Raw genomic sequence first — 14,024 nt, forward strand, 5'->3', positions numbered from 1 at the left:
TCCTGTAACAGTAAGTTGTTTCTCCACTGTGAGCACATTGGGCAGGGTGTACATGAGCATGATTGAGTCCTAAATATAACTGACTCAAGAATCTGTGATAAGAGTTTAAAATTGACGTTCACAAATGTTCTCATTAAATCTAACTGAGCTCAAACTGAGAGTTTATTCCAAAATTTCCAAACTTGAGATACTAGGATGTCATCAGCATAATAATAATTTGCTAAGTCGCTGCTGGCATCTCTCAGATCCCCTCTGTGTCCATGTAAATGAAAACATATTATTTAGTGATAAAACCCACTTGTCGTTCACCTGTCTTTCTCTTTCAAACATGTTGTGTCAACTGTTCCTCCTCCCTCTGCCCACTGGTCACATTTCATTTTATTTTCAGTACAGTCTGTGCAAGTTTGCTTTTCCATTTCAAGCAGGTTTATTTATACACAGTCTTGGGAAAGTTGCTGCAGGTGCGCTGCTAACCAAACATTTCCTTCTGTCAACTAAGGTTGACACGTGCTGAAAAGGCAGACACTAAATTTGTGTCCGTGTGGGTGTGTGTGTGTGTGTGTGTGTGTGCGTGTAGCACTGAAATCTGAGACCGGCATAGCTTTTCCCCAGCGCTCGGCCTGGCGAAAGGGTTTCATCAGCATATCAAAGCGTATACGCACACATGATCACCAGAACACATGGTGTGTATATATGTTTGGATCTGTTGGCGCACAGCCGCTGACGCACACGAGAACCAACTAACAGACACAAATTAGACAAGAAGTAGATGACATCACGCTTCAGTTGTGTATCACTTAACGGGGCGGCATTGTGTATTTTCCAGGTACATATTGCCATTTTATAGGGCAATCAAGTAACTATGTTACCTTCAGTTGTAATTGAATGCTACATATATTAAAAAGGACATTTGTCTTCACAATTCAACTACTTGAAATTGAATCTGCGTCGCTTTAAGAAGCTCCTGCTGTTTCTGAAGCTCCGCCTTCTGGAAGTCATTCCAACATGGCTCCTCTATTAACCCTTTAGGAACATTTTCACCAGTATTGTACTTAGAAGTAGCTTGTATAACGGGCTCAGTTAGAGCGGCAGTTCCACTAGGTAGTGGCTAATTGCTTCTGGCTAGTCTGAAGGAGCTGAGTTGGGGAGTTTTGTGGGAGGGCTGCCCTGTGAGCTCGAAGGAGGAGTTTTGTCCTTTAAGGCGGAGTTAGGTCCACCCAGGCGTTTTGCGTGGCTGAATGGTTGCCATGGGAGAGTAAATAATTTCTCAAACATGCAAGAAAGCAACACTTCAGGCTTGTTTTTGAGTATACAACAATTGACTTTTTATATACTCAAAAAAGTAAATGTTACATAACGGTGTCCCTTTAAAACAAAAACAAAGAAACCTCATTGGCTAGCCATCTTTAAATTGGAAACTGTAACACAGTGGGCAACCCAAGTGTTCACGAGAATGTAAAGCATGCAACCTTCAAAGTGCGACATTCCACAGTTTTTAATTTCCCTTCAGGTCATGCACATAACATCGTCTTTGTTATGCTAGTGTGAAGCTGAATGAATCTTATCTCCAGACAATGAGATTCTAAGGCCTTGGGTCGTTCCAAGACAAGGTCTCTCTGCCATGCACACACACACACTCTAGCTCTTTTCAAACTGAGAAATCTGCACACTGAGTGATTTTATGGTTTTAGCTTTACACTACAAAAACACAAAATCTCACAAAGTCATTAGTTTCTAGAACAAGTGTCTTAATAAGACAAAACCTACTTACAAGTAACTTTTCAGCAAGATACAAAAGCTTGTTTCAAGTCAATATTTCCTTAACATTCATAAAAACTATAAGTCGCACTGAGATCTAGAACTTTTTAACCAGTATTAAGAAATTATTTACGTGAAACCAGCTCCTATTTCTTGCAGAAAAGTTACTTATAAATGAGTTTCATCTCATTTCAAGTGTACTGAGATATATGCACTAGAAATTAGACCAAAATCACTACAAAAGATTTTGTGTTTTTGCAGTGTAAAGATTCAGTTCTAGTTAAAATTAAAAGTGTTTAACACACTGAGATGTTTTGTTTGCCAAGATTTCATTCGCTTTATTTATATTTTTTTTTCACTTATTCACTACTCTGTAGTTTAGCTTCTTTAAAATATATCCAAACTTTTGAAGACCAAAACACATCTTTCTTGCGTCCTTGAATTAACAATTAAGAACTGAATTTTGATCGTGTCAAACCTCGGCGCTTTGAGATCTTTGACCTGCCGCTCGCTGTCGAACTCAGCTGCCCTCGGTTTTGTCTTGCAGGTCAGGCTGACCGGTGGGATCAGAGCAGCCTGGCTGCTGTCGAGGGGATGCGTCAGTGTGAGAAAGAGGAACAGATTCTGATGAGACTGCGAGAAAGCAAACACAGCTATCCAACAGGTATGTTTGGCCTGCTGTTTGCAATGAAACTCTAACGTGGGATTTTCTCATGGGAAGAAATCGACACGAAACGACGACGTGCCTGAAATCAAAGTGATTTTTAGATGAAAGGAATCAATAAAAAGACAAAAAAAAAAAAAAAAAAACAAAGTTTTTTTAGAAATGCCATATTAACAAAAACGTACGAGCCTTTTTAAAGAACCCGAAACACACAGCATGTGATTTAAATGTGAGAAAAACAAAAAAACTACTAAACCCAGAGAGATGAACGAATCAATCAAATCAATCAAATTTTATTTGTATAGCACATTTCAGCAGCAAGGCATTTCAAAGTGCTTTACATCATAAACACAAAAACACAAAGTCATGCAGCATGTAATAGACAATACATTGTTCCATCATTAGATTTTTAATTGATTATGTTTCAAATACAATTCTAAACAGGTGTGTTTTTAGTTGAGATTTAAAGGAAGTCAGGGTTTCTGCTGTTTTACAGTTGTCTGGAAGTTTGTTCCAAATTTTTGGTGCACAGATGCTGAAAGCTGCTTCTCCTCTCTAGGTTCTGGTTCTGGGGATGCAGAGCAGACCAGAACCAGAAGACCTGAGAGGTCTGGAAGGTTGATACAACAACAGCAGATCTTTAATGTGCTAAACCGTTCAGTGATTTATAAACTAACAACAGTATTTTAAAGTCTATTCTTTGAGCTACAGGGAGCCAGTGAAGGGACTTTAAAACTGGTGTTATCAGCTCTATCTTCCTGGTTTTAGTGAGAACGCGAGCAGCAGCGTTCTGGATCAGCTGCAGCTGTTTGATTGATTTGTTGGACAGGCCTGTGAAGACGAAATTGTGTGGAGGGGGGCTGCTCGGATTGTTTATGTGATTCACACAGGCAGAGTTGTGGAAGACGTGACCCTTCGCAGGCTTCCCCAACAGAACGGAAATGACTTCTTCTACATCTCAAACCGTCTGTCTTTCAAGAAAAAAAAAAAACAGCTCAGCGTTTAGCTCTGCATTTTTCACGGTGCTTTTCACACGTTCATGAAACTCGGGATGTTTTTATGTATAAGGCCCCGCAGATGCCTGGATGCGGATTTTGATGACATTTTTGACGTTGGAGGAGTTCCTCTAATGCAAGCTGGTGCACAGAAGGGAGAAAAAATGTTGCAGCAGAAAGTAAACATGAAATAACGCAAAGGAATTCAGGCCTGGAGTTACTCTCCCCGAGGGAGGCGGTCAAATTTAGTGTTTGGGCCTGAGCCAGGAGAAATAAAGGGAGGCGAAAACAGCATGCTGAGGTTTTTTTCCCCCTTAAATCCTGTTTCCTCATCTCTGATTTTATTAGATTTCGTGGAAGTTTTGAAAGAGCAGTCTAATAACCCTGGTACCATTTTATTATTGTCATATCTTACATGTGATCGTGTAGAAACCCGTCCTTAACAAAAATAATGAATTTCTGGCCCTTGTGAAGAAACATAAAGTGTTTCTTCACAAACACATTATGTTGCTGCTTAGAGCAAGAGAAGTTCTGAACTTTGCTAATTTTATCAAAGTGCTCATTCTTTTAGAGTTCTGTTCTTTGCAAGCTTGATTTCTGTCTGTATTCAAAGGAATATAAATTCTACTCTGTTACGGGATTTCACACTTCAAGAGGTAGGCTTCAAGAAAATAAATGGAATCCTGGATGTCATTTAATACAATAAAATGACATCATATTTCTGGGCAGAAGTACGACAAGCAAGTTTCAGGCTAAAGATATTGCCCATACTTATTTAAAAAATACATATAAACATATATAGTTAAAAGAAAAAAAAAAGCTATTTGTTCTTTCATTTCCAACAAACCACAGAAGGATTTGCAAAAATCACCCGTGTTAACACGATAATTAAAACTTTGGTATTGATCCGATAATGCTGGAAGAGTATCCCCGATACAGATACTAATATCTTCTCTTTGAAGTGTGATATGTCAAACTCTTTTGTTTTTTTCTTTGAATTATTTTGTCCAGTCCGAGGAGAGAAATTGCCCAAAGTTTGTAGGTGTAAAAAAATATATGTTAACAAATGAACATGATAAACAGTAACAACAACAACAAAAAAAAAAGTCCCGCCTTTGAGGACGAAGCCCCTCCTAAGAGCTTCAGTTTCGCAGATTTTGAGCCTCCATCTCACAGAGCCTCGCAGAGAAATCCCTCCCCTGCAACACCCCCACTCAGCTCCTTCAGACTAGCCAGCAACAGTTAGCAAACACCTGGCGAAACTGCACATCTGGTGAAACCATTATAAGAGCTGCTGCTCAGGGAAACACTGGTAAAATGTTGTTAGAGGGTTAATAGAGGAGTCATATTGGGATGACTTCCTGAAGAGCAAGAGTTTCTTAAAGGGACAGAGACCCAGTTTCAAGGCCGATTTCTTTTTGTTTGGATCCAGAGGCAGACAGTTGTCTGTTGTCGATCAATTGATTGGTAAAGGCCAATCAAAAGGTTTGAACAACAGAGCATTAGCCAAGTGCCACATGACCTCACTGTAAACACTAAACTCCTATTGCTGTTCTGGAAAAGGACAGGCTTGGAATACCTCTTTAGCTCTGACGACTGGTGCAGGAACAACGGACTGGAAGAATGATGGAGCAAATGGCTGAAGCAGATGCAAAAAAGGAGAAATGAATGTATCACCAGGCTTTAAACAGATGCCGTCTTTTGTATTTGTATAAAATTTCCCAAACTTTGCAAGTTAGTTTTAGATTTGCTTGTTAATCTGGTGCAAACCATATTAATGTGGTCAAGGTCCAGTCAAAGTTCAGACCCAAATCCTGACGAAAATCTGATGCAAGATTTGAAAACCGATGTTCATAATGTTTTACATCCCATCAGCCTGAACGTTGGTTGAGTCTGAGAGCTGCTTGTTGTGCCTCTGATCCACAAAGTTCTCCCATCTACCGTCTCTTTTCTCTCCTTTTTCTTTCTGATCGTCATTAGACTTTTCATCCTTGTAGCGAAACCCAGATTCTCCATAATCAATTTAATTACATTACTTGTAATTGCAAAAGGGAGTGAGGCTGCCTACAAACTTTATTTAAACCTCCCGCAGTCTTAGCCCGACTCTCAGGAGAGGCTCAGAAGGAAACAGGTGGGCTGCCCTGTCAGACCATCAATTCCCGAAACCACGCAGAAACGCAAAACTCAAAAGCACATGTGTCAGAGTGAATCCACCGTATGGTGCGCAGAGTAAAGTCATCTCTTGAAGGGACAAGAAGGTTAAAATACTTAATTGAAAACAATATCTTGTTTGACCACCAGGTGGCACTGTTAGCATAACTTAAAATTGAGACAGCACGTGGTTATCAATTACTGCAGGTTTAAAGTCACTGGACTATTGCTCTGTGGTTTTAATAACGCCACTTAACAGCACACATACAATTTAACATTTTTGAGCATTTTAAATATTAATCGATGACCAATTTTCCCATTTTGTTTTAAACGTTTCAGTACCAGCTTTCTGAAAGCGTCACCCTGTCAGAATCTAAGTGCAACAAAGTTTTTTCATTTAAACTTGGAGCCTGTGAAATGAGCTTTATAAGTATACATTTATATGTTGAAAAAACAAAACAAAAAGGAAAACAATAGTGTGTGAAAGATTTTGCCCGTAGCCCAAACAGAGCCACCTGAAGTTTACGACCCCATGGTGCAGTCTGTTTGCAGACGGCGATGGAGAGGGCAGCCAGTCTGCCAGAAAGAGGTTGGGGTGGGGGGAGGACACAACCAAAACACCTGGTTTGAGCAAAACTTTCCTGTGCACAGATGGGTTTTTAAATGCTCTTACACGACTGCAACCCTTAGTCCTTCCATGATCAGGAAACTCATAAAGAGGTGAACGACTGTGTGTAAAAATACGTGTAAAAGTGCAGTGGCATTAATGTGACACTGAATTATGTAGGAAATCCAACCTCAACGGAGCAAAAAGAAATTATTTAATAAACTCGCCAGTGTTACCGTTATTACCTCCCCTACTGTTATATTGCACAATCTAGTTATCAAAGAAAAAAAACTTTACATGACTTTCATTAGTATATCAAAGAAACACATTAGTACCCATACCACAGAAACAATAGCACACATGGTAGCACCCTCTGTATCGTCTTCTTTGTGTGTTTATGTCTAAAACTACCGAAAATAGTGAATCAACAAATAAACCGGGGTGAAGACTCAGCAGACACACATAAAACAACAGTCTAGTGGACAGAAGACGCAGCTTTGCATGTAAAAATAAAAAGGTCAGTCATTATATGGCTGATAACGGAGCCATATAATATTTTTAAAAAATTAGCCATTGGCAGAATATACAGAAGCTACAAATCAAATCATTTGTCATTGTTTGGAAATGTTTCTTAAAGTACAGCATTTCATCAACATCCAATTATTAGTGCAAGTCATAAATGAGATTTTAAAAAGTCCAATATGAACTGTTTTTTTTTTTTGCTTGTTTGTTTTTTTATGCTTGGATTTAGTTTCACCTCTTGACCAGGTCACAGTATTATTATTATTACTATTTCTAAGAGATTTCAAGGGGGGGGAAAACATGACCGTGCCAGCCCAGGCCTGTGCCCCTTATCTTGCATTGCTTATTGAATTTTGCCCAAGCATGGTTAGCTGGTCTCAGCGTTGAGAATCTGCCATGACAGTAACAGAAAAAGTTTGACATGTTTCCTCAGCTGAAGCAACCACTTGTGTGTCAATATGATTATTCTTCCAAGACAAGTGGCTGAAAGGTGTTAAAAGATGGATCGGCTGTTTGTGAAGCAGTCCTGAGAGTTTAAGTCAGTGCAGGTCAGGGTTAAGGCTTTTATGCAGTGCTAGCCTGCCCCCTTCTGGTGTGGTGACAGACAACTGCTGTGATAACATTCTTAATTTAGTTTATCCTGTAAAACCTTATGGTTGTTTTTTGGGGGGTTGTTTTTTGATCTTTTACAGGAAAAGATCACAGAGAGGTTTATTCATTTTAAATTTAACAAAATACTTTTACTCTAACCTTCCAACATGCATTTTCTCTACCTTGAAGTCCAAGTTCTTTTCCTCCAATTCTATCCAATGTTCCTCATAACTGCCTTCATTTCCCTTAAAGATTATCAGAGTAACCTCAGAGTAGGTGCAATTTCATAAGATCATAGAAAGTTTCTTCAAGAACTCTGCAGTGCGACTCACAGCCGATTAGCTGGATTAATGGAGAGATATAAAAGCAGCTGCAAATAGTCTCTTGTGAATGACATCTAATACCAGATAATATTTTGTTGTATATCATGGATTTGAGTTGCTTTAAGCTGCTAAAGTTAGCCAAAACAATCAGAGGGACGACCTGTTAGCTAGCTACTTAGCGATGTCAGCTGGATAACTCACTGCAAAACAGCAACAAACTTTTTACCATCTTTCAGACTCTATAACAAAATGGGAGTGTGTCTTCTACAACACAAGCCAAATTTGATGTTCATCCTAAATGTGCTTAATTTCTTTACATTTGGGCCCGCATAATCTATTACTGCAGCTTAACATGCATAGTTTTAGTAACCTGGAATACATTGAAAAAAATATATGCATACAAAGGGAAGAAAGTTCAAAACTCTACACAGATAGCAGCAAAATACAAACTGAATGTAAAAATATTTGTATGCACAGAATGACTGCTCTCTATACATAAGTTAAAACTTACTTCAAAGCCGACTAAAATAATTTAAATCAACATTAAGACCTGTTCATATGGGATTAGTTTTACTTATGGACCAAGGGCATTTGTAATAATTACATGGATTGTCTGCATTGTTAATCCAGTGACCATGTCAGTACTTTGTAAAGTGAAAGTTCTCCCTCAAATTATCTACTGAACTTTGAGGTCCTGTGACAATAACTAATCCAATGCGACTCGATATCTCTGTGATTTGGGCAGAAATGGGAAATGGCCAATCTAACATTATTAGATTGGCCATATTTTCATTGGCTTTTGGATAAGACAAGAGGCTACTTTGGTTTGCACTGTAAACCTTTTGGGCCCTGAGCCAGAAATCCCTGTTGACTTGTAACATACACCGTCAAAAACAAAAGGCTGAAGAGTAAAATTATTGCAGTGGTAAACATACCATTTGTCTGCTTGTGACCTTCCACATAATAGTTATCCCATGGGAAGCTTCCTTCTGTGAACCAAAATTAACCAAAAACCTTGCCAAACCGTCCAAAAGTAATCAATATTAAAATCAGGCCTAACAGTGAACTCCCTGCACGATCTTCTGCCAGTAGATTTGCATTTGTGACATGCTCGTCGTAGTCATGGCGACCACTTTTGAGAGGTCGCACCTACTCATAGGATGCTGGGGGACGACCTGAAACATCCTCTGATCAGGAGGGTCGGTAGGAAACACACCCAGACGTTTCAGGCACATGCCCAGGTATGCGTCTTCAATGTAGATGGGTTTGATTTGAGGCGAGATGCTCAGGATCTTCTTGGGTAGATCCAGAGACATGACGTAAGCCATGCCCAGAGGGTAGGGGGGGTACTCTGGCTCGGCGATCACGTGGCGTGGCATGTAGAACTTGTTGAAAGGGTTTCTTAAAACTGGGCTGTGCCACCATATTAAACCCAACATGTAGTTTTCCTTCGGCGTCTTCGGGTCGAGTAACAATGCAACCAAATTATCTACATGCAGTAACATGTCCGAGTCAATTTTTATCACAAAGCTGGCCTTGGAGCAGTGCTGAGCCAGCCACTCCAGCATGACCATCGTCTTGATGGTCAAGTTGCGATAGCTGTCCTGGAAGTTACTCTGGATGAGATCACGATACTGCTCGCTCTCCTGTTTCAGTCTCGCCTGCTGGTTGACGTCAACCCCTCCAGGTAGCCCCACTATGAAAACGGTCTCGACCAGCTGACCGAGGACCATTTTCTTACCCCCCCATGTCCTTCGGATGGTGTCCCGACCTTCCAAATTGGTGGGAGCAATGGGAACCATCAAGATGAGGAACGGAGTGGTGGTCTTGCACGTTGGAGAGTTATCCATGATGAATCTGTAGTTCCGTGGGTAGGCCACATGGTACGGGCCTGGGTCCTCCCACTTTGGCTCAGGCGGCGAAGAGGCCGTGGTGTTGGACTTTTTGTATGCTGGTCCATACATGCCATCAGGCGTGTTTTCATTGACAAGGTAAATGATGACCACTGTCAGTGCTACCAAAACACAGATGAAGATGTTCTTCAGGTGACTCCTGCTGTCCATTGGAACTGTATGCATTTAAAAATAAAAGTTATGTTATTGCAAAACTTTCAGAGCAAAGCACGTGTTAAAGCAGTGGTCCAAAAAATTTTTTATTACTGCGGACCGGACAAGACTTGGCAACTTTGCTGCAGACCAGAGGTTTTTTTTTAGGGGGGGGTCATCAGATAATCTTTTTTTTTTTTTTTTTTTTAGATTTTCCCTTTACAACAATCTTACAACGTTCTGCCGTCTGCAGTGTGTGGTGTGTTGAATATGCCCAAACACAACCTGTTGAATGTAACAGGTAGCCAATCAGAAAGCGCGGTGACGTCAGGATGGAGGGAATCTCAAAAAGTTGACATGGCAACTGAGAGTCCGGTTGGCATTGGCGGTGATATGTGGAAATGTTTATTACTGTGCATCATTTTTATACATGCTTATTATATGTGGTTATGTTTATTCAGTTAAAAATGTTCACTACAAAAAAACTTAACTCATTTCCAAATTATAGTTCTTTTGTTTCCTCTTTTATCGCTTAAAATGATCCACAAACTGTCACTACTGCTTCTACATCGTCATCGTGTTTGATTATTCTAAATTTACGTTTGGGATGTTGGGGTTTTACTGGATTTTCTTCTGGAATCGGGATGTTCGTGACTGGAATCGGTTCTTGTGCTGTGTTGCTCCGACTGAACCTGTTGAACTTTTATCGGCTCGGTTTGTGTTTAGTCAGAGGTTTGGAAAATTGGCCGACAACCCTTAAATCGCGCCGTGTGAACCAGACCTAAAACTCACAAGCTCTGTGCTAACGCTCTCTGACTGCTTGCTATGGAAACTTTTACACATCCCTTCAAAATAAGATACAGACAGATGCGCCACAAAAACAAACATTTTACTTTCGTGACAATTTTAACTGAGGATAACGACTAATGGAGCCTGAGCTTGTTTCTCCCATCTGGAAGTGATGAGAGACAATGACGCCACAAGTGCTGCTTATGCACAGCCTGTTTGGTCTCTATGTGGCGAAGCAGTTTGAAGCTTCATCGCCTCATTAACGAGTCGGTCACCGTGTCATGCAGAGCAGCTTGCACTGTAGGAATCATCTACCGGAGAAAAGAAACTTTCCAAAGAATCTGATCTGTTTCTGACTCGTGGCTCAATGTTGGCGGCAAGACGTAACAGAGAGAATCCGGTTAAAGGATTTTCAAAATAAAAGATCCTCCAGACTCGAATGATACATAAAACGGAAATATTTAATTATTTCTTGCGCGGCCAAGTATCAATTGGTCCACGGACCGGTCCGGGGTTTGGGGACCACCGTATTAAAGGTCTAACTTCATACTATATCAATATTTCATTCTTTGAAAATACTTTGAATGAACAAAACAGTTTGGCTCAATATTTCCAAGAATTGTCAATATTTTAGCATCTTTAAATGAAAATACTTTTTAATTGTGTAACCAATGAGTAATATCTTTAAATTCAGGCTGGTCAAAGTGAAAGGTAAACTAATCAGATGTTAAGTTGACTTACTGTGAAGCATTTTCAGTTGGAAGTGATTTATGTTGCCTGGCAACCAAAACACTAACCCAGCACATCCACAGCCGACAAGACCATCAGTGGAAAGATTAAAATATGGCCCGAATTTGAATTAACTTAAGATTAGAGGAGCAACATAAGCCAAACAAGAGAAAATACATTTTATCGATATCTATTAATTTTAACTCCTGAAGCTTTTCCTGAGTAAATCATCAAAAACGGATTTCTACAAACTAATTTTTGAACATAGAGGTATAAACATTACCATGTGATTTATTAATATTACGTTTGATAGTGCTTAATGTAAGCCTAAAATAAAAGTCTTTCTTCATAGATGCAAAAGTTGAACAAAATATGGCCACTTTATTAGGTATACTTGTTAAATTCGTCCACATAAATAGAACTTCAAACTCCAACATTTGTGGGCTTAAATATTATTTTAATCAGTCAAATCAAATCTGTTTTATTGACAAGTGTCAAATTACAACAGGAAAGATGTTAAATATTTAATGGATCTTTAAGCACTCAAATGATGAGCATAGATAATGTCAAAATATTTTTATGCGGGGCAAATAAGTTGCACATACCTGTTAATGCAGCTCTCAGTCAACGTCCACAACCCAAACCATGTGAAAAATCAGCTGAAAATAAAGACAAGAATGTCAAATAAAAGAACCAAATTTAGGGTCTTGTTAAAAAAAAAAGACTAAATACAAAGAATCATTTTAGGCATTAAATATATGTATTGAGCATATTTCTACATCTATAGTTAGAAAACTGGAAGTAAACAGTCCTGACAGTCATACGTATGTCAACTTTCTATTATTTATCGCGTTTGATGACTCACCTGGAAGCAGACAAAGTTGCAGCACAACTTAACCGAGAGAATCCGGTTTTTCCAGAAAAATTGGGTTTGCTTCAACTGATGTAAATAACTTGCTTCAATAATGTATCACTTTTTTAAGCTTATCTTTAAACAGTTCCCACTGTGCACCCACAGCAAGGACACACAGTGTCTTGTCATAGTGACAGATTGGTAGTTAATGTCTGTGTGGTGTAAAAAGAAAACAAAACCACTGGTGCCACGACAGCGGAAGAAACAAGAAGAAACACCATCAGAGTCTTTTCTGTTCTCATGTCACTAATGCCCCCCTCCCATTTTCGGTACATGATTTAGACCAAAGTCATGTTAAGATCAGGAGATAACCTGAGGAAGTTTTTACCCAGAATTCTTTGCAGAGTTGTTTTACTCTAGAAACACTTTAGAGCTTCTAGCATAAACGGCCTGCTTGAGAAGCTGTAGAATAAAAAAGGAACTTTGACAAACTTCACCTTTGTAATAGCTATAGTTAAAATAAAACATACGTGTGGATTGTTTTTTTTTGGTCCTGCACTGCCCGACATTAAACACACGTCGCACAGCTTTTAGGTTCAATGCAGCAACATAGGAAAACGTCACTTACCGAAGAAGGAAGTAGGTGATGTATTCTGCTCCTAACAAGTGGTTTTCTCTAAGAACACCACCTTACACCTCAAACGTGTGTAAAACTGAACACGGTTCCGGTGTTTTATCCTGCAGTCCGATAACCAGAAGCGAACCGAGTTATATCGTTAAACAACCCGTCTGTAACTTTCCGCGGCCCACCTTTGTGTTTCAAACACTCTTCCTCTCGTCGACGTCTTCTCTGCGGAACAGAAACTCACCCAGCAGACGGGAAGTCACATTAAAGAACACGTGACTCTAACATGACACGGTAGAATAGTAAAGCGTCCGTGTCACTTACCTGAGAGTTGACACCGTCAGCGGGCAATCCCCGTCCCGCCCCGGCGCGGCCCCGCCCCGCTCCGGCTAACAGCAGAGCAGAACCAAACAGCTTTCACGGCAAATACGATTCGGTTGAAGCTTCGACGTAAAACTATGGAAGCCTCTTTCCGCCACTTTGACGAAAAAATAAAATAATACAAAAAAAATATTAGTCGCCTTCGACTAATAAGATCTAGATTGGCTGTACTGTTCTGAAACAACGAACATGTAAGAGAAATAGGAACTCTGGAGGGAGGTAAACACTTTTTCACACCATTGTAGACTGTATATACGACTCCTCTGATAGGACTATCAATTTCGATTTCAAATCCCACTCTTGCAGTAACCTTCTTAGGCCACTAGGTGACAGCCTAAACTTGATGTTTTTGCATCTTTGTTTTGATTTGTCTTTTATCCAATGTAATAAGGAGTTTTCAAATGATAAACAAATGAACACCATTAAACAATATTTTTTATATTGTTTAAGAGTTAAAGTCGAAAACAGGCATGTTTATATAAACTTTAATAGTACTAATAGGAACTCAAATGTTAATCAGTTTAAATGCAGACTTACTGATATTTTGTTATGGACCATAAAGGATCATCGGTCATTTCTTGAATAAATGTGATGGTGAAAGTGACATTTTTCGCACATTGTGTCGTATTGTACTCTGATGAAATCCTTGATTGTATTTGTTTTAAAGATCATGAACACAATACTTTTTTTTAATGCTTTGTCAGAATTGCTCCCTTCCTGAGGAAGCCTGTGCCCAATCAGTCTTCCTGCTCAGATCTCGCTGGCAAATCTGCTCACACATTCCACTTCTGGTCAAGATCTAAAGAAAAAAAGTCCAGGAGCTGATAAATATCTGACCAAAAACAATGAATTTCCAGTTCTGCTAACCATCAAAGGTCCTCTCTCAACGTCATGTCTGTTATCGAGACCCAACATGAACTTATATCTGAGTCAGTTTTTAAACTTGTGATAGATAAAGAGTGCGGTAGAATGACACAGCTGGACAGAAAAA

The 14,024-nt window shown here is 39.5% G+C and overlaps 1 protein-coding gene across 2 annotated transcripts; it reads right to left on the bottom strand.

The window, feature by feature from the left end:
* Positions 1 to 2,699: 2,699 nt before the first annotated feature.
* Positions 2,700 to 13,016, bottom strand: LOC129367276 (beta-1,3-galactosyltransferase 2-like). Of its 2 annotated transcripts, XM_055041603.1 has the most exons (3): positions 12,656 to 13,016; positions 11,780 to 11,833; positions 2,700 to 9,679 (listed from the first exon to the last, which is right to left on the bottom strand). In XM_055041603.1, the coding sequence occupies exon 3, from the start codon at positions 9,672 to 9,674 to the stop codon at positions 8,667 to 8,669; it is 1,008 nt and encodes a 335-aa protein (XP_054897578.1). In that variant the 5' UTR covers positions 9,675 to 9,679; positions 11,780 to 11,833; positions 12,656 to 13,016; the 3' UTR covers positions 2,700 to 8,666. The 2 variants fall into 2 exon arrangements, with proteins under 2 accessions (XP_054897578.1, XP_054897577.1); XM_055041602.1 differs by lacking the exons at positions 11,780 to 11,833; positions 12,656 to 13,016 and adding an exon at positions 11,187 to 11,216.
* Positions 13,017 to 14,024: the final 1,008 nt, after the last annotated feature.

Source organism: Poeciliopsis prolifica, unplaced genomic scaffold (assembly GCF_027474105.1).
Source record: "Poeciliopsis prolifica strain line A6 unplaced genomic scaffold, Auburn_PproV2 SCAFFOLD016, whole genome shotgun sequence".
In the NCBI taxonomy this organism is placed as follows: Eukaryota; Metazoa; Chordata; class Actinopteri; order Cyprinodontiformes; family Poeciliidae; genus Poeciliopsis; species Poeciliopsis prolifica.